At 42.1% G+C, this 24,725-nt stretch overlaps 3 protein-coding genes across 4 annotated transcripts in view; 1 reads left to right on the forward strand and 2 right to left on the reverse strand.

The window, feature by feature from the left end:
- Positions 1 to 5,023, reverse strand: part of wasf1 (WASP family member 1) — a 54,562-nt gene extending 49,539 nt beyond the window's left edge. Inside the window, 1 exon segment of the mRNA XM_030109921.1 lies at positions 4,810 to 5,023. The gene's annotated coding sequence lies outside the window, so the exon portion shown is untranslated.
- A 2,750-nt stretch (positions 5,024 to 7,773) lies between these two features.
- On the forward strand, positions 7,774 to 22,291 carry cdc40 (cell division cycle 40 homolog (S. cerevisiae)). Its single transcript, XM_030110391.1, has 15 exons — positions 7,774 to 7,978; positions 8,485 to 8,571; positions 9,771 to 9,900; positions 9,976 to 10,062; positions 10,171 to 10,310; positions 12,242 to 12,338; positions 12,706 to 12,845; positions 13,779 to 13,853; positions 14,150 to 14,195; positions 15,737 to 15,838; positions 16,941 to 17,056; positions 17,563 to 17,696; positions 19,519 to 19,595; positions 20,989 to 21,133; positions 21,828 to 22,291. The coding sequence occupies exons 1-15, from the start codon at positions 7,787 to 7,789 to the stop codon at positions 22,003 to 22,005; spliced, it is 1,746 nt and encodes a 581-aa protein (XP_029966251.1). The 5' UTR covers positions 7,774 to 7,786; the 3' UTR covers positions 22,006 to 22,291.
- The window catches only part of mettl24 (methyltransferase like 24), a 30,959-nt gene continuing 28,277 nt past the window's right edge, over positions 22,044 to 24,725 (reverse strand). The window contains exons 5-6 of one of the 2 annotated variants that reach the window (XM_030110393.1): positions 23,372 to 23,500; positions 22,044 to 23,128 (exon numbers count right to left, since the gene is read on the reverse strand). In XM_030110393.1, the coding sequence (XP_029966253.1) occupies positions 23,123 to 23,128; positions 23,372 to 23,500 (135 nt within the window). In that variant the 3' untranslated portion in view covers positions 22,044 to 23,122. Of the gene's footprint in view, positions 23,501 to 24,725 lie in introns of both variants that reach the window. The other variant, XM_030110392.1, reaches the window with a different exon arrangement.

The raw sequence follows: 24,725 nt of genomic DNA on the forward strand, positions 1-24,725 counted from the left end.
GAAATTCAGTGTGTCTGTAATTGAATACAGACATCTGAGCCGTGACATGAGGAATCCAAGCTGCGGATGTGATAAACGTGCCTCGCCTCCCGTTTTTCCAGCCACCATCAATCATCACACATGATCACAGTGACCAGGGTTAACGTCCATTCCAGCTCAGTAGGAGCCAATCAGCAAAAGCGCAGAGATATCAGGATGGAAGATACAAGGAAGACCGAAAACAAAAGGGAGGAAAATGAGCAGATGTTGAAAGTGGAAAAACAGATGACAGCATGTTGTCGCTGGCCAGAAGGATGGAAGAGTTACCTACTTTCTTTAACTTTAAATATTCAAATGTATTCAAATAGGCGTGGGGTCTGAATGCAGCTGGAAAAATCTATTTGAAGTCAACAGCAAACATGTAGTGATAATAATTAAACAAGGCATAACAATGCACAGCGACGTAGTGAGAGCGCCGAGAAACCCTGAAAAATATTCCTCATCCAGATGAGTCCTGACAGTATTGTTTTAAAGGGCTTTCTAGTTAGGTGCCTGAGAAAGGTCAGTGAAACATCAGTTATAACATCATGAGGAGTTTTTAAAACTTGCTAATGCCTTGAAACCTATGAGCACTTACAGGAATGATGTGGCTAAACGAGCCTGCTCATGCTGTAGGACACCCAACGTGGACTACTCTGCTTTCACAACCTTCCTTTTTCCCTTTTTTTGTTTATTATGAACCCCTCGAAATCAATCCAAGCTGTACGCTTATTGACGTATAGCTGCTTTGAGGTGAAGCTGAAAGGACAGAGTGTTCACGAAGAGGTGAGTATCACAAATCAAATTCCAAGTCCAGTGTTTATCAGTAGTTCTGCTTCAATCATGTGACTATGGTTATAGTTTGTTTCCAGCTTCATGTGAGCCTTTTACGTCCTAAAAGACCAGAGGAGTGTTTAAAGTGCTTCTAAGCAAATTGTAAGTAAGATCAATTTCTGTTTGTCACACAGCTGATTTGTCACCTAAATCAATAGACTAAAGTCTATTTGCCTTTTTGATACAAGAAGCAGGGAGATGCTGACTTCTGTGTTGCCCGTAAAAAAGACATAACCTGTTTCACTTTGCTAACATAAACACTGACCGAATACACACAGTGGCGTACACCCCCACAGTCACTGCTTTCGCCAAAAGCAACCAGAGACAAACGAGTATCCAATTCACTTCTAAAGCAGACTTGAGGCTACATTGTGTTTAGAGAGGGATCAGACTACATTTACCATCCAAATGTACACATGACACTGGGGGAGTGGCATAAACCGTCCATAGCCATTGTTTCATTTTGGTTGTCAGCAGACAGTTTATGCCAGGTCAGTCACAGGACACCACGGAACTCCATTTCTCAAATACGTGGCATGGTAGAGCCTTTATTTATTTATTTCGTCCCAGAAAGGGAGAGTGGGAGGTTACACAATGTCTGAACCCAGAATTGCCAGAATTTGGCCCTTTTTCTTTTTGCCTGCATGCTGCAAACTTAAACAAAGTTATTTTTCTTGCTTAGAGAACAAACTCTTTTTATCCAAGCTGTAATTGGCAGATATAAAATACAGCTCGGTTCTACAGCACGAAAGCCTAACAAATCCATTTTCTAAAACTCACCAGAGCCTTATGTTATAGACCTACAATTTAAAAAAAAAAACAGCTTGTGAGTCAGAGTGAGAAAAGATACTTCTGATCAAACTCTGCTCCTACGGTTGAGGAGCGCTGCCTCTGAATTTAGTTGGGGATGATTTTCTATTTGCCAGTGAGACAATAAGGCAGATCTTTCTCAGAGATACCATGTCAACTATTTCAAAAGCGCTGTCAGTTCCCTCTCTCTCCTCCCCGGGGTGACAGAAAGGCAGGCTGAGGAGCATAATGGCTCCAATGCAAGAGATGAGAAAGATAAGATGGATTAAAACTGATGAAACACTACAAAGAGTCTCTTCTGTGCGATACTGTACAGCTACACCGGTGGTAAACATTGTTTGAGATGAAAGATCAAGTTGTGGACCTTTGTGATAAAGATATTAACGCTCCACAAACGTGTTTGAGATCTACAAAGATTTTAAATGTAATTAACCTTAATATGTTTTTGATTACAGAAATGTGATTCCACCTTTGTTGGGGGGCAAAGGGTTTTTAAAAAGAAAAGTATTTTATAAACTTCATCTGTCAGGCAGTGATGGGACAAAGAAACGCTGTGACAACTTTCATTCCTGGAGTTTTAAAGAAGATCAGCAATGTCACATAATAAAAAAAAAGTGAGTTCGAAGAGAAAGGCACTCACTGTAAATGTCAGTGAGGTGGTGGAGGCAGGGGTAATAAGACACAAGGAGCACCAGTCACACGGGCTAAACTGTGCACTGGTGTGTCCCTGTCAGACCAGTTCAAGCTGCGGACAGAAGCTGTATTATAGAGCGGCGGGCATGGCCAAGAGGAAGAACAATAGCCCCTGTGTGGCGGACCCTCCGGAGCATCCTAACAGCTGGGAGATAGGAGGTCTGTCTGTGGCTCCACTAAATGGCACGTAAACAGGCAGTGCACGCTGCGCACGCACTCTCATTTCTGCCCTCTGTCTTTCTCAGAAGCCACGGTCCACCTTCCACCCACCTCCCTCTCATGCCAGGCAGCCATCACTCAGTTTAACTCCCGTCCTTTTCTCTCTCCACTTTCATTATGCCCTCTGTTACCCAGTGTCCTCCTGTTACCTCTCTCTACTTCAGAGGAGAAAGACAAAAGAGAACAAGAGATATTCTTTGCTAGTATGAGAGAGACAGAAACTGGCAGAGGATCAGAGTAATGTCAACAAATGAGAGAGGTCCAAAAGCCCCCACAGGAGGCGTGCCAAAGCTGCTCTACCACGAGGGCCTCAGAAACACACAGGGAAGCATGAGGAGTGCAAACCAAGCGAGAATGCCATCTTGCTGTAATAAGTACACTAACAGCATGAGATAAAAAAAAGCCAAAAATATTGTGTTATTTTATCTTCTGCAAACCTGTACCTGTACCTTTACAAAATGCACATCACAAGGTTAAAATATAATATTCACCATTTCATTAAAAGACTGTCTGGTAAAGAATTAGAACTGGATTATTTTCGAACTTTAAATCATTATGATAAAGCAAATATTCTTAATTCAAGATCGTTCTGAACAGCTGTAGTATAAAACCTGGCAAACAGCTTCTACTCAGTCACGTGACAGCACAGATACCGCTGTTGTGGACTGATAAATTTAACAGCTGTGAGGCCCCTCAGACTCCATCATGGAAATCACAGCCATACAAGCAGTGTATTGTCATAATAATTAATTTCCTGAAATGACAGGCTTTCACATTAACTGGTTATCATCATTTTCTTGATGTCGGTCTATTGTAATAATCACATCTAAAGAAAATCTCATCTTTTATGCAGGCTTTCTTCATGTCATGTTCCAGAGTGCAAAGCTGGATCTCTACATTGAATTTAAGATTTTCCTATTAGTTAAAATTGACGTGATGTAAAAGACTTTAATAAAATGAGACAACAAATAGTTGCTATAAACACACCATAGGGAGATTTTTCTCTATCATCACTATTGATTGGATAAAAGAAGCTCATAAGTATAGCATGGGGAGCTCAGTCCTCTTAGGCTTTCATGCATCATTATTACATTGGAATATGATTTGAATACAGCGAAGCCAAAGAGTACAGTCAACAGCAGCAGCAGCAGCAGCAGCAGCAGCAGCAGTAGAGAGAAAGCAGCACAGACAATTTTATCAATGGCTTTGCAGCTAATTCATTCATGCTCTTACTATTTTTACTGTATGGATGTGCTGCTTGCTTTTCTGCAAACAGGAGTCGCCTGCAGCATCCTGAGATTCGGTCCATATTGCAGAAAACATGGTCACTTCAATGACTTGTAAGGCCAATACCATGCATGACCACATGAGCTCACATATCCATGCATGCACTGCAAGGGGAAATCTTCCATGCTGTCACCATATATCAGAACCACTGTATTGCACAACAGTATGCAGTGAAAACGACCTTTTTTTTTAAATCCCCTTGCCCACTTTTCTTGTTGCACTTGAAGTAGTACAAAGAAGGTTTCGGATTTCACAAAGCATGATGTTCACTGGCCTTGAAGGCTACCATCCCCCATGACTGCAAAACCCAGCTTGGCTGGAACAGACCCCAGCCCCTTCCCTCGCAGAGTCAAAGCATTCTTACCGGGGAGATTCATTGGTACAGTTAATCACACACCGTGGAGCCGTGAAACTCCACGACCCAGCGAGGAGATAAAAGATGGCCAACGCGTGTTCTTCCTCTTCTTCTTTTTTCCCCCCTCTATCTCTCTCTCTCTCTGTTAGATAATTTGAGAGACACTGCAAATATTTGCTCTCCGGGTTTCTCACCAGCATGATATTCTTACGGAATATGTCAAGACGCTGCAGCGGGGAGCGCATGCAGATGTGCAGCTGCAATATATCATCAGCCTCGCCATCATCACCATCATCATCATAATCATTACTACAAATAAATCCCCTTTTTATTGATCGCATTAAAGGAAGACTTGTCCGGATGTGAACAACTCGGGAATGCTGTCACCTGTACCCTGGGTTAGTGTAGGAGTCAGTGATGGCCGGACAGTGTTGAATTACCGTCAGGAGTCTAGTTTGAGTCCTGTTTTCTAACGCGGTTTACAGCAGCAAGCTGACATGCAATGACCGTTAACGCTATTAAAGTCACGTTTATAAGTAATTAAAGAAAACAACAACACATAATTTAACTATGATTAATATTAATGTTATTACCTGATAGTTTTTTTGCAAATCTCCCCTTATTTCCTTTTCATCCTTATTGAGCAGCAGAGCTTGGCAGCATGTTCCAGAATTTAAATCCCCGGCTCGGATCCATGGTTGTTTCTCATATCAAATGTTCTCCTGCTGGAAGAGGCGGCGGCGGCGGAGGAGGAGGCGAACCCAGCCACTTTCTCCACAAAGGGATTCTCCGCTTCGATGTTTCCAAAACTGGAGCAAAATCAGCCCCCGTTCAGCCCGCAGCAGGTTTACATGCGGAAATAACTCTTAACTAGATTCCCCCTCGCCCGACGTCTGCTTTCTTTAAAACGATACCCGCCTTAAATTAGGATTATTTTAAAGAAAACGTCCCCGTCGCGATAGGAGATAATGGTACGTACCACTCTATTGTTGGCGCGCGCGAGAGCGTCCCATGCTGATGTGTACTCGCGGGGAGGCTGGAGGAGATCCACGCTCCGTGTACTGGATGATAAACAGTCACATTATGCAGTCCCGTCACTTTTATTTCATTATATTAAGCCCCACTAAGCTTACAAATCATCAATTCTAACTTCATCAGTGTCTGTTACTCCATTTCCGCTTGATACAGCAGTTTTAGAGTAAGCAGTTAGAGTGCGCTCGTGCATTGATTATTTCGTTTTTTTCTGTTTTAGTATAGAAATAATTATCATAAAAGTAGATACAAAGAGTGCGTGGTGTCGGATAAACAAAACAATACAGTGAAATAGTAGAAAGATATTACATTTTTTGTATTTTAGTGTGTGATCCGAATTACTTGAGGACTGAAGATGTTATCCTCACTTGCACACACATACACACAGTTGAAGTCTGGCCTGCCAGCGCACAACAAAAATAAAAAATATAGAACTATAAGGCAAACTAATATAAAAACGTTAATCACAATAGGTATTTGCTAACAAACTTAAATAATGAAAACGAAATTGGATATCATGACTGTGTGTGGGTAAAAAAAATAGAAATAGGATTTTTTTATGCATTTAAGTATGTATTGAAGATGTTTATTGTCATCTGCACCGACTCTCAAGTTTCACAGCAGACAATGAAACTTTCATTTGTGGCCTGACAGCTTACGACAAATATGTAAGTCAAATAATTTGAAAACAGGACAAAGTACAAACAGAAAAAAAGAGAAAATTAATAACATGGGTGATGAAAATAAGTAATTGTGAGAAGGTTCAAAATTATGAAAATAGTGGAGGTGAAGTTAAAGCTCTTTATTGTCTTTTCCTTTAAACAACATGATGCACAGTTTAGCACCTCAAGTAATCCACAGTACATTTAAGACAACAAGAAAGCACATTTAAGCAGTGGTGGGCCATCAGGCAAAGCCTTCTCTGCTGGCCTAAAAGTATATCTGAATTACAGATTGATGTAAATTATATTTTGTCCATGAATACTTACTAAATGATTCCAAATGGTATGTTCTGGTTCCTTTCACAATCTTCCCGTGGTTGCGCTGCTTCCAGACGTGTTTTTTTTCATATTAAATCATTTAACCAATCAGATTTCAGGCATCATCTGTTGCTAGGGTAAAAGAAATCTGCCTGAGGTCTTCACTGTCCGTTCTGATAGCCCAGTAAAGTAAAGTAAAGTAAAGTAAAGTAAAGTAAAGTAAAGTAAAGTAAAGTAAAGTGTCAAACAGACAGTTGCTTCAACCAATCAGATTTCGAGTTGGCGACTCAGCGCCTTCTAGCCAGCCTACACTAACAGCGGATCCAGGCTTTCTGATTTACATTCACCAAGAGATACAGTAGGTGGCGGTATGCACCTAAGTTGTTGGTCGCCTACCGCAATTATTCCAAGGAAGAAGAAGACGAAGCAGAAGAAGGTCTGAAGAGAATTAAAACTTACGCCAGAAATACCACAGGTAAAGCTGGACTTTCAGCCCTGGCTTTGATGGCAATGGAGAAGGATCTGCTGATTGAACTGAAACGCACGGATAATCTATATGACAGAGTAAATGAACTATTTTTGAGGAAGGAAAGGAGGATGGATTTTGTTTACAAATAATCGGGATTTTGGTGAGTAAAATGTTCCTCTTTTCCTAAATAATATTGCTGTTTTATTAAGTTGATGCTTACTGTATGTGCACAGATGTAATAGGAGACTTGTGCACTTCAGCAAAGGCATTTACTGTGGCTGCACAAGTATCTATCTGCTGTGCAAAAACTCTTTATATGCATGTCTGTATAATACGATATTTTTTTATAGACATAAAATAGCTATTGAGGGGTGGATTGGTTCAGACGAATCTGTTCTGAAGGCCTTAGTGTGAAATGCACGGTCCGCCACTGCATTTAAGACAACATTATTCTGTATATTCAAGTGTGATATAACTACATACTGTTACATTCAAGAGTGGTGCCTTATTGACAAGCATTGCATGCAGATTTCATGCCAATCACAAGTTCTGTATGTCAATCAAGTCAGAATGTTGGATACTGGGGGTGATGGTTAAAACAGCATAGAAGATGTGCATCAGTCTATTTGTCCTTGTCTTGAGTGTCCTTTACCCTTTTTTCTGAGGGTAAGGGTGAAAACAGGGAATGTCCAGGGTGTCTGCTGTCCTCAGAAATGATCCTGCATGGCTTTCTTTTCCATTTTTTTAGCTTATGTTTCTGTGAGTGTAGTCAGTGATAGGCTCTGCCTCCCTCACCACTCTGCAGGTTCCCTCTGATTATGATGATTGGGTTAAAAAAAAATTAGAACAACTGCTTATAAAAAACAAACGTCCTAAATCATACCAAAAAAGTATATGTAATTATATGTATGTATATATATATATATATATATATATATATACTTATAAGTATAATTAAATAAGCCATACGCTTGTTTTATCTATAGATGAAACGGTGTAAAATCTTGTGTAATTTTTTTTACCAGTGATTTTATAAAGTTTCACCGGAAGTCCCGCCCTCCTGCTTCCGGTCAGATCACAACATCCAACATGTCTGCCGTCATGTCTTCCCTCGTTTCGTACGGGAGCGATTCGGACTCCGACAATGACTCCGGCTCTGATTCCGGAGCAGAAAAAGTGCAGTCGGTGGAATCGGACGCTACGGCGCACCTCAAACCTTTACAGCCCGGAAAAACCATGTCTTTGGCTGTTCTGAATTCGGCCCCGGAGGTCGCTGTTAAGGTAAGCTAATACAAGCTAGCACTCGCGTTAGCTGCTTGATAGTACGCTAATTTAAGTTTGATTTAAGTGTGTTTTCTAATAAATGCGTCTCACTTCTTGTCAGTTTAATCTGAACTCGCTCGTGTACCCCAGTTAATATCAAAGTTCACATATTTTACCATGAGCTTCAAATGTGGTGTACATTGAACTGGCGCTAAATTTTCAGACGTTGACAATCCCAAATAGTTTCTGTTTGTATTATCATCTGCCGCATTAAAGTTTGGCTGTGGACATATCAGCTAGTACGGACATTGCATATCATACACAAACTACTAAAACAAATCTGTTAATTACTTTTTAATTTATAGGATAGGCATGAATAACGCCCCAGCTTCAGCCTATTCCCCCCCCCCCCCCCCCAAAAGTCATTTAACGTGATCTGTAATTTGTTGTTTGTGCTGTTTATGTGTTGAACTGTGACCAGAAATAAACCATTAATTCATTCATCATTTCCGTCTTTTCGCCAGGAGTCTGTTGAGACTGGCACACACCTGGATCCTTCACTGAAAGAAGTCTCATATAACCCAACGTATGAAACCATGTTTGCTCCTGAGGTGAGTTTGAATATAAAACATTCCACTGGTTCATTGAACAGATACTGCCAACACAGGCTTGTTTGAGCTGAGTGATGCTGCTTTCTCATATTTGCTGTAAACATCCCAAATATTTCATACAAAGTTTATCAGTTTTATTGTAAAGCACAGTGTGCACGTTAAATAAATTCTTAATACCTAAGCTTCAGTCTCTGCACTAGCTGCCCGAGTGTGACAGGTTTAATTTCAAAATGTTACTTCTCGTTCATAAAGCTTTGAATGATTTTGGACCTCAATACATCTCATGTTTACTTGAAGTATATGAAACATGCGAGTCAGAAGAAACAAGGCTGAACCAGCTTTTGATCCAATCCTTCTCACCTGTGGATGAAACTTTTTGAACACTTGACGACTGCTGAGTCTGACACACTCACTTCAAACACTCTTATTTACTCAGACTTGCCATTAAGTAAAATATTTGACTTTATATTACCTGTATTTTAATAATCTTTTTGCCTTATTTATTCTGCTTTTCATGCCTACAAACTGGTGACAAACAACTAATTTAAACTGACAGATGAAACAGAAATAATAGTCATGAGGATGAAGGAACTTAAGGCAGTATGTAACCCTTCATCTGTCTCGGGATATTGATAAAACATGTCTAAAACTGAGGCGTGTAGTTTATGTAGTCGTATAAAAAGGAATTTGAGTTTGAATTTTAACATTTTAACTCTCACTTGAACTCTCACAACTTGTTCAATTATCCACCAGTTAGATATACTGTAAAACCTTTATGTTTCTCTATAAGATGGTTAGATATTTTGTGGCCCAAGTGTTTGATTTTATAAAGGAAGAAAGAATAAAAAGTCATAAACACTTTAGACACTTTAAAAAAAAATTAACAGTGTAATAATAATCAACTCTGAGGTTTAGATTTTTTTTTTTTTTTTTAAATGATTAGTCTTTGATTCATTTGATTTGAATTGATGGATTGCGCTAGATTGATTCTCCAGTCATTCTTCATCCACCTGAGGAAAAAAAGTTGTGTTTATATATGTTTTTTTTTCTCCCATGTAACTTCTGTTTAAGCAGAATGCTGTTATTAAGGCTTATTTTATTGCTTATAAATTAAGTGACACACCAGCTAGAAAAAACATTGTTTTGTAGCTGTGAGTAAATGTTAGTCACATGACTGATGTTGTATTGCTTCTTCTTAGTTTGGACCAACAAACCCTTTTAGAAGCCAGCAAATGGCTGCTCCCAGGAACATGCTGTCTGGCTACGCAGAACCTGCCCATGTCAACGACTTCATGTTTGAACAGCAGAGGAGGACCTTCTCCACTTTTGGTAAGTTCGTCTACAGTTTCTGTGATGAATGTCAATTTATCAGTCATCTTATAATTCCACTTCCTCCTCTGTTAGGTTACGCTTTAGATCCGTCTGTCGACACGCATCAAGCAGGCTCTTATAGCTACATTGGTGCAGTGGATGAGGCTGAGAAAAATAAAGGTAATTATTGTTACAGATGAGATATTCTCCTCTGAATGTCTACATTCAATAGTTTAACCTTTAAAAAAATGTCAGAATTCATTGAAAGCGTTATTACTCGTTCTTTAGGCTTGACGGTGTTTGAGAGCGGTGGCAAAAAGCCAGAGAAAAGGAAAAAGGTCAAAGGCGGAGATGCAGGAGAAATCGACAATTTCCTTGGACCTTGGGCCAAATACGTTGATGAGAAGGATGTTGCCAAGCCAACAGAGGTAATGCTTTCTGCAATATGTGACATTAACTTAACGGCCTGGTCACAATCAACATTGACTCCAGGTGGACAGCAGACTAAAAAATTCAGCCTCAACAAACTGTGCCAATTTTTATTTTCACTATACTACAGTTTTCGAGCAATCAGATGCAAAAAAATTCATCCAGTAATCTTATTTGGTAGTAAAATGGTGATCAGTTAAAGATGTCGAGGTAAAATGGGGTATGGACTCTACATTAGCATGACTTGGATAGCATAACAAGACTTAAAACAGATGAAGAGCATCACTACAACTTAATAAACTCAGTTGTTTGTTTAATTTAGTAAAATATATGAACAGAACTCTGCTTTATTGCCCATCAAATGACCACAAAAGACTCTATAACGTGCAAATGTGATGAAATATGTGGAAAATAAATTATCTTTTCTGCAAACTTAATATAAATGTCTGCACATACAATTTGCACATTGCTGGATTGCTGTAATTTATGTTTCTTAACTGATTTGTATAAAATGAACAACAACAACTGCATTATTTCTGAAATCTTGACACTCAGAAGTTTGTAAAACGTCCTGTCGGGCCGATGAATCGGCCAATCTGATGAATCGGTCGACCTCTAACTGGTAGTGCAGTGAAATAACATAAAGTCACTGAAATTGTTGTTTAAATTATCTGGCAATTACCATTACCAAATTTACCAAATGAGAATTTTCCCGTAGCATTATGCGAGTTATTCAAAAAGAGGAATTTTGGAATTCAAAGTCCTTGCTTCGATTCTCTGCGTTAGTTTTCTGTGGGTAAAAGATGTACTTTTAGGCAAATATGTTGTCTTGAGAGTTGTAGATAAATACACCCCTTTTCAACATGCTCACATGTTCCAATAATATCAAGAATTTCAACTTCTAAGTGGAATAACAAAATGCGAGGGTATGGACACTACATGGGGTACGGACACTACAATTGCAAACAACAGATCCCATTTGCAACTGTTGTAATATTAATTGTGTGCACTATATCCACAACATTTCATCATTCAAATAGTGCTACCCAGGTATATAAAATAGAACATTCAGCTCAAGCCAAATACATAGTAGGAATGAGGAACTGGATAGGGGTACGGACACTACCGGAAATTCTGGACATCGAGATACTATATTAGTTCAGCCTTTGTAACTTCATAGATAGTATATTGCGGATGCTATTTTTGGTCAGAAACTGATCCAATACCATAATAGATATGTTTTAGACATGGCCTTGGCTTATATTGTGCTTATTTAAAAAAATAAGTCTCCATTAAGTCAAAAATCAGCTGAAATAGAGAAATATATAACGAGTTGAGCTTCCAGCTTCGCGGAACACAGCTCGGCCCCCACAGCTCGAATTTGCACGAAACAACCTGCAAAATAAAAGTAATCACATCCATTATCAAAAAACATCACAGTATTTCAATATATTTCTGATTTCCTTTGAAAATGAAGCTCCTAAAATTCAAACAATCTTGTTTTGACCAGATATAACGCCCTTTTTTCTACAAAAAACCTTACATCAAATCGTCTTGGCGAAGATGATCAATGAAACATGCAGAAATAAATGCATGTTGTTGTTTCAGTAAGCCATTGGCTGTCCAAACACACTCTCAAATGCATTCAAACACTAGCCTACACCACATTAGAAGACAATAACAACACACACAATACATTTCACAGGAAGATTGTGACCAGGCCGTTAACATGGCTGCTTTAATGCTTCACTGACCTGCTACTTTGTAAGTTCGTAAAGCATGAAAAAGCCCAGAGTGAGGGATAGTATAATCATTCCCCTTTGCCTTAGGAAGTGCTTCTGTGATTGAGTCTCTTCAGCTTTGCTCTGTCTATCTCAGTGATTGATGAAATGTTTAGTAATCGTCTGTGTTGATGCGTTTTACCGTACAGGAGGAGCAGAAGGAGCTGGATGAGATCACAGCCAAGAGACAGAAGAAGGGACGCAACGAGGAAGAAGCTCCTGCAGAAGAGAAAACCATCCTTCATGGTACAGTCAGTTTCTTTTTATATACCCTGACAGGAGCACTTTGTGAAATCATTGAAAATTAATAGTGCCATGATTGTTGTAACTTTCCAGATTAAGTCATAACACTCTCCATTTAATCTGTTAAGATTTGTTTTGACATTTCACATGATATTTCTTCATTAAGTTGTCGTAGAATTGTGAATGTTTCTAATATAAAGAAGTTCTCACATGCGCGTGTCTTGTTGAAGTTTACAGTGTTTAAGCTCCTGTCTCTGTTCCTTTTGAGCAGAGGCTTGAGTTCTATTAGACACTCAGGGAAAAAAATGGAAAGGTAAGTAATTTATTGTAAAAACAACACATCACATTTTGTCGTGTGTTCTCTCTTCAGTCAAAGACATGTACGACTACCAGGGCAGGTCCTACCTTCATGCCCCGCAGGATGTGGGCGTAAACCTGCGTACTGCCGATGCTCCAGACAAGTGTTACCTGCCGAAGAAGCAGATCCATGTCTGGTCCGGACACACCAAGGTCAGTGTTCAGAAGATTTAGGCCATTTCAGCATTTTAAACTAGACAAATTTGTTGTGAAGCAATTGTGCTGCATAAAGCATTTTCCATGTTGGCTTTCTTGATTGTAAGGGGTGTATGCCATTGTTTTTTTTTCCATTAAAAAAAAAAAACATGTTTAGAAAAGAAGAGCAATAGTCTTGTGTATAAAGGAAGAATATTCTGTTACTGAGCCCTTGTCAGAAGTTTTGAGGCAATCAGTAAAAGCCTTCCAGATATTTTGGAATAAATTGATAGCATAGCCACGCGGTGACTGCCTGTCCCTGACACTTCCAAGATTATTCTGTTTCATTGAAAACAATGTCTGTAATTCAGATCTAAAGGCAAACACTGGGTTATTCCAAGCGAGATCTGATTCAACCCTCAGATCCGCCTGCGTGCTCCAGGGACAGAAAACTCACTCAAGTTTTAAATTGGCTCCTATCCCCCTTGTGCAGAAAGTTACAGTCTTCGGAGTCTAATTTGAAATACAAAGAGGTTTGAAAAGATAATAAGCGCGGGGAAGTGCTGATGTCGAGATAATAGCTGGAGAAGGGCCGGTGGTGTCATCAAAGTTTTGCGACTCTTTTTGGAGAAAGTTTGGCGCCTTGTGGAAAATGGCGGAACGTTCTGTCACTGACACGGCCCAGCCTGCACAGGCACCGTCTTTCACGATTGTAATGTGCTTCAGCGGATGTGTCTCCTTCCAAACTGAACCCACAATAACTGCCGGGGCATGTCCGAGTAATAATACAGGGACAGCGGCGGTGCAGTGCAGCTTTGCACAGAACATTCAAGTTGATGTAGAAGAAATTCACAGTTATGCAGATCTTCAGAAATTGTTGCCAAGACAGGTATTCTTATAATAACAAAATGCATGTTGTGATCATTTGTCCTGTCTCTGGTTGACTTTCAGGGCGTCAGTGCCATCCGGCTGTTTCCCAAATCTGGTCATCTGCTGCTCTCCTCCTCCATGGATTGTAAGATCAAGGTAATCACAGCTCATGCATATATTTATATATTTTGTTGGCGATTTGCTTGATCATTTTACAATGAATTATCTATTCAGTTCGAGCTTTGGATTTTAGTGTTTTATAAAAGTGTGTTTGAAAATTCAGAATGAACTTTTAAGGTAAGCACAGTGTGGTGTGTTTTATCAACCAAAATACAAACTAGGAAGCCAGGAAATAATCCCAACTACTCATGACCAAGACCGATGTAGACTTTGAATATTTTTTGTATTTTCCCTGGCTCCATTCTCTGTTCACATGTTCATTTTCTCCACAGCTATGGGAAGTGTACAGTGAGAGGAGGTGCATTCGGACATTCATCGGTAAGAGTACTCCCTCAACCTGAAATACATATGAACGTTTTTTAAAAAAATGAAGTTTTTATTGCTAAATATTATGCTGTATATTTTGCTAATCATGCTGAAAGCTTTTCTGATGAACAATGGCTCATCAGCCAACATGCTGACATGAAATATATGCTGGAGGTCTGTAATGGGCTCGGCCTTTTGGGAAACACTCAGCAGTGACAAAACTGTGAGCTCAGCGTTACCGAAACACTAACGACACCTCTGCTGACCGCCGGAAAAAAGTGAGGGGCTTGTTTTTTGGTTGTTTTTCTTTATTTATATATCTATTTATTGAAATATGTCGGGTCCGGGGGGGGGGGGGGGGGGGGGGGGGGCTAATACATGCAGCACGGTGTCACGGCTCTTCCCAGAGACGGCACACTGTCAGAATAGAGATTGTTTGCAGCTGTGGTTCTGCCTGTCAGCTCCTTCACCAGCGATGCATAATTCAGCAGTACAGGGGCCGAGGGGGACGAGGGGGCAGGGGGGGGGGGGGGGGGGGGGGGGCAGCAGACGTGGACAGGAGCTGGAGTACAGCAGGAGGAAACCACCGTTTAGCAGGAAGTGAACTGACACAGAGTCAGAGACTCTGAAGAAACAGTTTAAAATTATATATGTTAAAAGAGACCAAAAAGTTGGCTTCATTTCAAAGAGAATATCGAAACTTTCACATTGTTGTAGCTTGACTCTCATTGGTGGTTCGTTGAAATCTCCATTTTGTTTGTTCTGATCTGACGTGTTTACATTTAAAACAGATCCCCCCCCCCCCCCAATTTTCACAAGGCTCTTACTGGCTTGGTTTTGCATCCATGAATATCTTTGCATATTTATATGTTTTACCATTCTTCTTTATTCTTTTTTTTTTTTTTTTTTTTTTTTTGCGAGGACCTGTTCTGGTACAGACAGTTCATATTTACTTATCGCGTGTCCTGCTTTCCGTTAGTTGCCGTAGCCGTAATATGTTTTTGTTTCTCCCCACATTCATCATCGCAGCCTCCCATCACCTTTGCTTGTTGCGTGTCGGGATCTAGAAGGCATTATGGCAGCCACTTGGCCTCAGTGGGCTCTGTTATCGCCGTGGTAACAGTGGAGCCCTGATAAAAAGCTGGTCTTAACAAGTGGGAGCGTCTTGTGTGCACCGAGCCCACCGGGACCCCGCATCACCTACACAGTGTGAGGAGGAAAGCCGCAGGGTTGCTTACACTGGGATTAGAAAGAGAATAAGAAGGTGGAGAACAGTTGAGGCGGATGGAGCATGATTTTTTTTTTTCCCCTCCTCCCTTCATCTTTCTTGTGAATCTCATTTATAGGTTACATTTCTCATGTCACCCACTTCATCTGTGTTCTTAAGCTTCCCTTATTTCCCTAAACCAGATTTGTTATTCCTCAGATTAATTGGGACAAGTGGATTAAGTGGACTTAAATGAATTGCCTAAAGAGAATATAGAAAGTGTGTTTTGGTGCAGCTATTGATTAAGTTTGTTTGTGCCCTGTGTTCAATCTTCCCCCTGCTACAGGGCACAGCAAAGCCGTGCGAGACATTTGCTTCAACAACACGGGGACGCAGTTCCTCAGCGCCGGGTACGACCGCTACCTCAAACTGTGGGACTCAGAAACAGGTTGGTTCTTCCGCTGACGTTCACGCTGCTTTTTTGAAGTGACTGATTTGCTTTTAAATGCATCATTCTCAGAGAAGCACAGCGGGTTAAGAATTCAATGTGAAGCCCTCGTCGGTGCTTCTCCTACATTGTAATTCAAACTGAAATTAATTAGTTGGATAAATGGGTAGATAAATCAGGAATGATTCCATTTTAATTGATTCCTGCTCTTTTTTTCCTATAAAGGCTAAAATCTCGAAATGTGGGAAAATCAGATTTTGAGGCAATGTTAAAAAGGGCATAGTTTTACTCATTTCGGCACAATAACAAGGAAATATCTACATTCAATTTCTAGATGGTTAATGGCAGAATAATCAGTCACTTTTTGAATTTTGTCCATAAATATAACACCTGTTGTCATAGACATGTTGAGTGTCCGCCATAAGATGGATAATAGAACGTAATTTTGTTGGTTGTCAGTAGTGTAACCTTTCTCATTGAAGTATTGGCGAACTTTGTTGAAACATGCTGATTTTAATTCCATTCGGTTTACCCCCTGTCTATCCCATTTATCACTCTTCATTTCCACCCATTCCAGTTGGAGAATGCCCCTCCAGCAGGGGGCAGCGAAAACTTGAATCCCCACTCGCTGATAACACAAAGGAAACATCCTAATTTCCTTTCGTGATATGAAGAAATGAAGAAGAATGCATTGCTTTCTTTTCTTATTACCGGTTGTAATTTGTAGCTGCAGGATTGTTTTCTCACATCTGGCGGTTTATTCATATTTCTCTCAAGTTCCAGAGAACACGCCATGCAAATTTCCTTGGTTAAAAGCTTTCATCACAACCTATCAGGCCACTTAGTGCTTCAGTCATCATGGTTTCCTGCTTCCTCTGCGGTAGACGCGAAGTGCATCGCTCTGCAGCGCTTCACCTCCGCTCAGATGGACACAATGAAATACATCATTTTCTGGATTCCAGTCGAGCGGCCGCCACCTGCGGGGATGGAGCGCACGAGCGTCACGTTGCGTCGCCTTTTAAAATTTCCCCCGTGCCTCTCCCGCGAAGCCGCCGCGGATTTATTCTGGTGCCCTGACTTCCAATTCTGCCTCCGTCCACAGGCCAGTGTATCTCCCGCTTCACCAACCGGAAGGTCCCGTACTGCGTCAAGTTCAACCCTGACGAGGACAAACAGAACCTCTTTGTGGCCGGCATGTCGGATAAGAAGATTGTTCAGGTAAGCCCCCCCCCCCCCAATTGTGAGCAGCCCCGCCTTGTTGACCGAGCAGTTTGCACACGTGACATTTCCCTCGTATTCTCGGCGCCCACAGGACCATGAAATACATTCCCGCCTCATCCTCCGGCACACAGGGTGTGTAATTGTGTGCGGGAGGTTCGGTGGCTGACAGGACTGGAGCAAGTCATTAATCACATTCAGGATTAGTGTAGAAAATAAGCAAGAAGGAGGGAAAAAAAAATATTTGTGTTGGAAGTGGGAAATCCATAACTACCCCTGTTAAACAATTTGAACATTTTTAAACAAGTAACCCCGACTTTTCACGTGTAACTTGGATTCCTGTCCAAAAACAAATAGAGGGTATTAGGATATGTTCTCTAATATGAAGCAGTTTTGGACACTAAAAATAAATATCTTGGGTATTTTATCTCATCCTGCAGTTGCAGATAGACCTAATATTTCTTCATGGTGTCTCCCTGTCTTGCCTTCTCGTGCGGTGCTGACAGTGGGACATCAGGACCGGCGAGGTGGTGCAGGAGTACGACCGCCACCTGGGAGCCGTCAACACCATCACCTTCGTGGATGAGAATCGCCGATTCGTCAGCACATCGGACGACAAGAGTCTTCGTGTTTGGGAATGGTAGGTACGCGCGGCTGCCTGGAACGCTGCTGTGACGAGGGGCAAACTGCCACTACGTCTCATAACTGGTGAACAATGGAAGCTTGTAGTAATCGAGCACAGAGTAACGTGTCTGACCCTCCAGTTTAACTGCTGCTCGAACCCTCGGTGCTGCTCTAAGACGATAACTTATTTGACATTTGTCAGTAAAGGATGCTGTGGAGAATTGAAGGCTTTTTTGAAAAAATATTTTCTATTGGAGTCCAACTGTTTGTGGTGGTGTTTTTCTCCCCTTTGTCAAATCTTCCCAGCTCTTCTTTTCGCTCTCGAGCATGTGAGATGGGCGGATTAACTGTTGATAAGTTTTTCACACAGATTTAGTTGAAGCCCAAGGACAGAATGTAATAGAGTGAGAACAACAAGGAGCCAAAGAGCCATTTCCCAAGAGTCTACTTTGTGCATTTGCTTTGGAGGGGAGTCTCCCACAGGCTTTTTCAGCGCAGCGTGGGAGTGAGCGAACAAGTGGTATGTGGGGTCGAGGAGTGGCTCCGAACGTCCCGCTTTCTCCCACGGATGCCACCTGGCAAGATCTGGCTGAGAGCTGCCACAGAGCAAACACTGGGCTAAATTTACCACAACAGTCTGAGGCAGTTTGGGGTTCTGTGTCTCGCAGGGATCCAACTATTAACCAATCCACAAGGCTGGGTGAGGGGATCCAGGGCTGCTATTGAACATTGTGAAGCAGCAAATGTCATGTCGTGAACGTCAACCTTTATTTTCCCACATGGGCTCATCTTTATTAGATGAGACTGCTTTATTTATACCCACAGTTGATCGCGAGGGAGTGAAGAGTTTGTTTATGAACTGGAGGGGAATCGCAATCAATGCAAAGAGACGTCTTTCAGTAAGCAGTGATGGTCCGGGAACAAGGTTTTGTTTTTTAGGTTTGATTTATTTTTAAATAAAAGGGAACGGGTTGTAGAAGGCAGGGAATAACATGGACGCTGGATTTTATTGAAATGAGATGGGATGAAGAGAAAACAGAGTTGCATTTCTGACTTTTTCCACAAAGCCTCCTACCTTCATAAATGTGGTTTTACACGCACACACACACACACTCACACTTGACTGACAATAATAACAGTAGCGCATCTGAATGTTGATGCTCAGGCACAACTTTTCAGTGTGGCTGATCTACACACTGGTCAATCTCTTCTCCTGTCACCAGTTTCTCTCCTGTTCATTTGTCTGCCAACACGGCCGTCTCTCGGCTCCAGCTGGTCCCCGTCACAAGAGGAGACGAGAGATGTGGATTTAGTTTAAGCAGATGAAATGAGTTCAGGGCGATTGCTCTTTAGCACGTACTTGATCCGAAGGCCCAGATGAAGGCCTGAGCACACATTAGTCACACTCATTCACTTTATTATGTGGCATATCCCTGAGGATTCAGGACATTGACGTTACTGACGGACCTGGACCTGGGTCCCTTTAAACAGAGACACATCACAAAGTTCATGCAGGTTTAAAGAGTACGGAGAGGATTCATAAAAATTTGGTTGCCGATATGGTCACAGGTCGTCATCACACATGTTCTTTTCAGCTGCGTCGGCTGGTTTACATACTTTAACAGTAATGGTGATGCTGTTGGTTTTTCCACTTCTGCTGTTTTCTTTGGAGTAAGCATTTTTGAGCCGGCATTAGCAGCTGCTCCAGTAAACAAACTGCAGCTTTGTGGATGTTTTCCTTTCGAGTTATTCTCGCTTAAAAGGCTGTAGAGCTTGTTTTCTCATCCAGTGTTCAGCCCATCTTTAAGCGTACTCACAGTCCTCTCTGCCTTTTCCAGGGACATCCCTGTGGACTTCAAGTACATCGCCGAGCCCAGCATGCACTCCATGCCAGCTGTGACTCTCTCTCCCAACGGTAAGCAGTCGAATTATGGCGAAACACTCAGAAACACACGGCCAGGCACACAGTGCAGAGGCCCCCCGGGAGCAGAAGCCTACATTACAGCATTGATGCAGATTCATGTTGGCCATTGCTCGGCAGAATAAAAACAAAGCAGGTTCGGTTTTGCCAATTACAATTGTGTGGAAGGATTTGCAAAACCAGTCATCAGATGCAGGCACGTGTTTGAACTCTCCATCAGCTGCATTAATCCCCGCTCATTGGCAGTCCTTTGTTTGTGGTGTGTTCCCACAGGTGATTAATGGAGAGAAAATGTGTTTTCTAACTGGAATGTTTGTGCTCTGGGTCTTTTACCTCCCGATCGATCCACTCCTGTTGTCAAACGTTTCTGTTTATTCGCACTGCTGTCAGGAAAACTGCCCCAAACATCGGGTCTGACCGTCTCTGCTAGATAGGGTGGTGAGGAATCCACACTCGGACACAGTGGCCTGGATTTCCACGCAGCACATGACCAGGATGAGCCGCCGGTTTTTTTCTTCTTCCCACTTTGATTTTTGCTTTTCACGTTCTCTCTATGCTCACCTCCCGTCTCGAGGCAGAGCCCACCTTTGTTCCAGCGTGGCGTGTTTCTCCTTGGTGTGAATAATGAAGGCCTCCTCAGCGGGCGCTTGTGGAGTTTTCTCTCAGGACCAAGTGGCTCTCAGGCCCACACAGCTTCACATCCTTGAAATTCGCTCCTTTTTTTTTTCCCCCTCACGCCCAGTCTCCTCCCATTCTTACATGGAAAACCTGTGAAATTAGTTGCTTGTTATTTTTATTCTCTACACTATAACCAATTTTAAGACAATATTTTTTTTCCATTTACTGTTAAACACGACACCGTCATGTGTGTCCTGCTCGTCTTGACCTGATAGACATTTATTACATCTGAGAGTTTTATATTTAACGTTTGTAACTGCTTCTATTCACACAAACTGGAAGATATTCCATGTAATGATTTCCAAAAAGAAAGAAACAGTGACTATCTTTCTCACTTTGTGTGAGCCAGATAAAGTGTTAACCAAATATTTCTTTCTTTATTTTCTGCAGTGACTAAAAAATTCAAAAGGTTTTGATCATTTAGATTAGATTAGATTATATAGAAAGCTGCTGTGTGTGTATTTATTCATTCATTTATTATTTATTTAATGGTGATGTTGTCAAAATAACAGTCCGGTGCAGATATTTCCAGCCTTTACGACCAGATCAATCATTTTTTGCAGCTAGTAGTAGATAAAAAAAAAAATGTCAGTATTGAATTCAACTGTTTTTCTTTGATTAATATTTTCTGATTTAGCGTTTCGCATTTTGCATCCTGTATTTCAACATCAAGCCAATCTTCTATGTTTGTTTTTGCTTGTCACCACAGGTAAATGGCTGGCCTGCCAGTCCATGGACAACCAGATTCTGATCTTCGGAGCCCAAAACCGCTTCCGACTCAACAAAAAGAAGGTTTTCAAAGGCCACATGGTGGCTGGCTACGCCTGCCAGGTGGACTTCTCCCCAGACATGAGGTGAGCAATCACACACACACACACACACACATACACACTCACTCACTCAGCTCTCCGACGAAGAGCAGCACTTATCAGACCGCAGCCAAGGAAAGAGCAATTCACCAAAAAGCGCATTAATAGTTTACAGCAGCTCATTATGAAGGACGAGACAGCAGAGGAGTTCAGATACAGGTCAGCAGGGATTTTAAACAAAAGTGTCTTTTTCAGAAGTCCGCTATCTCCACAATCGTTCCAGCAAATGGAAAACTGGTAAAAGAGCCAAATGCAGCATTATACAAGCGCTTTGTGTGCTTGTGCTGCGCTGCTCACCTCCTGCTGTCTGTGTTTAACCCGTCCTCTAAAAGGATTCCAGTTGATGAAGAGGTGTGTGGAAAAAAAAGCCACTTGTTTAACGGACAACCTCCACAAGGAGAGAGAACTAGGACAGTCGGGGTTTCTAATTTTAGCTGGAATGCCCATTAAAGACATGTTGTTTTTTTTGCCCCTATTCTTCCCAAGCATCACCCGCGTCCTTGAGCAGGTGCCCCGACTTCCTTTCCTTTTCCATGGAATCCCTGAAACTTCTGACTCGATTCGACACCTAAAACACTCCCACCTATTGGCAAATGAAGTGGAGACAGGAGTCATTTTTAGAAAAGTGCAAATTACTCCATCCGCTGCCCTTTTTTTTTTTTTTTTAATTTTCTTGCAGCTATGTGGTGTCGGGAGACGCTGACGGAAAGCTGAACATTTGGGACTGGAAGACGACGAAGCTTTACCACAGGATAAAGGCTCACGACAAAGTGTGCATCAGCGCTCTGTGGCATCCGCACGAAACCTCCAAGGTCATCACCTGCGGCTGGGACGGACAGATCAAGCTCTGGGACTAGATCTGTCCGTCGAGGGTGAGGGAATTCTGGAATAAAGGACAAAACTTAAAGAGCTTTTTTTTTTTTTTTTTTTAGAGGAAAAGAGAAGGACTGGTATCCAGTCTTATTGTTGACGAGTATTTTTATATCATGCAATGAGGAGCTCAAAACGTGTTCTGATCAGATATTTGTGCAAAAGTGAAGATTAGAGACTTTAAACCTGAAATGTTCTGTGTAGTAAACCTTCATTGTCTTCAGTGACAGTCGTGTTTTGAATTGTTTGACTATTTCCTTTGTGCAAATAAACCTTTTTGTATATCTCACCTTCAGAAGAATGAAGCCGTACTTCATTGGCAAAGTATTTATTTGAAAAAGGTTAAACTTTAATACAAACGAGCAAGAAATCCCTGATGTTGTTTTTGTCGTGATGAAATGATTTTTACAATTTTCATGATGTGAAAAGGTGAAAGGACACAGATTGAAAGAGTTGCAGTCTCTGAGGAGCCTCGTCGTTTGACGCTGCTGCAGCACCAATATCACACTAATGCAGTCGAACACTGGAAGTAAACACTCGCAGAAAAGAACTGACAGTTTTGTCAAAACCATTCTGTTGTGAGTATGAATAGTTTCTATTATAACTGGAAAAAGAGGAGGGGGGGGTTAAAGTCTGCTTTTGTCTTTCTCTCTCTCTCTCCCCTGCTCGCCTACACATTCCTGATGGAATACCCAGAAAACACTGCAGAGGCGTCCTTTATGTGATTGTCACGGTCCGTGTTCTTGATAATCATCAGGGTTCGGCTGCGGGGAAGCGTCCTCCTTATCTGCCTCTGCATCGCGTTACCTTTATTTACTCACGCTCCTCGGCTTTGTTTTCTCCGTGTAAGGAGCTCGCGTCCTTTGAATATTCGCCTGCTCGTCAGCGAGGCCGAGTTCTCATCTTTTCCTTTGATTCCCGCGCCGCCGTGCGGCCCAGACTCAGACGGGACCTTGATGATCGCGGCTGAGTCAGAGGCTGACCTGCAGCCTGTTGGAGGCAGAACGCACAACACACCGCGTCCAATTATCTGCCCCTCTATATGGCGAAGGTCATCAGAGGCGAGAAGAGGAAGAGCAGGCGGATAAATAGAAGCCAGGGAGGTCAGATCTGGGAAAAAAAAGCAGCGTCCCTTCATCACATTTCTATTCATTTCTAATTCCTGTCTGTCCTCCAGCGTGTGTTCACCCAGCTCAGGGTGTAAGCGCTGCTGGCGTTGAGGATGCTCTTGTGTAGGAAGACTCGAGGCTTCTTGGGGTCGCTGTGCACGTGGAAGAGCAGGAAGCCGGCCCGCTCCAGCTCCCTGAGCAGGCTGAACCAGTAGCGCACCACGGCCGGGTCGTCCCCGCTCACCTCGAAGCCCGCCCAGTGCAGGTGGAGCTCCACCAGCAGCTGGCCCACCGACTCCAGCACGTCCTCCAGGATCAGGTTCTCCAAAATCTTCCACTCGGCGCTCTCCATGTCTGCTTTGAGCACATCCACCTTTAAAAAAAAAAAAACAAGAAAAAAAGATGTTTTGTCTAAATGAGTAGCACTGTATGACCAGATGGACACAGAGCTGTGTGAAAGTAGCTTAATACAGAAGCTATAATGAGATGCGAAGCGGCCAGCGATGCTTGTTCTTGCTTTAGTGGCGTCGATGATGGATTGAGCGGGCGAGCTGCCCGACAGTCCTCGCTGTGATCGAACGGAGAGGAAATGCTTCATAAGATGAATGTTAATGGCACCCGGAGGGTCATATTCATGTACGCAGACTCATGCGAGCTCAGAGTTTAATGCGTTTCCTCAGGATCTTGGGATTCGTCGTACTGCTAAAGATATCTATTGTCTGACCTTTAATGCGTTGCAAACGTCGTTTCGACTGTACTCTTATGCCTTCTAGGCTCACTAATGTATCCGAGAGAGCCCGGAGACTCAGACGTCCACCTCCCGATTCCAAAGGAAAATGTTTGGGATGCACATGAGCAGGATTTCAGGCTTTGTGAGTTTCCCTTATTGTCGGATGTTGAATAATTAAACTGACATCTGGCGTGAGGATGAATGGACGTGGGCATGAAGTTATCAACACCAGAGAATTCTCAAACCTCATTAGTGGATGTGAGCCGCTTTCAAAACGCGACTATCTGGAGAGAACAAGAACAAGCGTTGTCCCTTGTCCTCTGCATGATCTCCCCAAAGTCCCTCAAGCAGAATTAAGAACCTTAATTGGGGAAAACCTTGTGAGGCCTGTGAGGTAGCAGTTACGGATAATACAATCTCGATTCCGCCCTCTTCAGTTTGCTTACGCAGCGCTGTTTTGGCTGAGTGCTGCGAACATCTTTGCATCCAGCGGAGCTCACGTAAACTGCCTTTCTGCCTCAATGATCTCTGAACCGATGATGCCAATATCAGCTCTGCAAGACGAACTGCCGGCCCTGCAGAGGCCCCGGTCCGGACCGAACCGAGGCCACGCGACGGGAAAGTAACTTTTTCTGAGTTGTCCACAGCTAATGGTACAGCATGCTGGGAGGAGCCGAGATGCACTGAATCAATGTTTCCTGATAATTCAAGAGAAAAGTAAGAGTTTTCTTTTGTTTTTAATCACAAACTGTGTCCATGTTAAAAAGATATATACCATCTTAATGTCCAGGTATTGATGCAGCTTGGCCAGGCTGATAGAATGATCACATAAACACCTATAAGCCACAGCAGTATGAAATGTTTCCCT

This window comes from Salarias fasciatus, chromosome 15, assembly GCF_902148845.1.
Source record: "Salarias fasciatus chromosome 15, fSalaFa1.1, whole genome shotgun sequence".
Taxonomy (NCBI): domain Eukaryota; kingdom Metazoa; phylum Chordata; class Actinopteri; order Blenniiformes; family Blenniidae; genus Salarias; species Salarias fasciatus.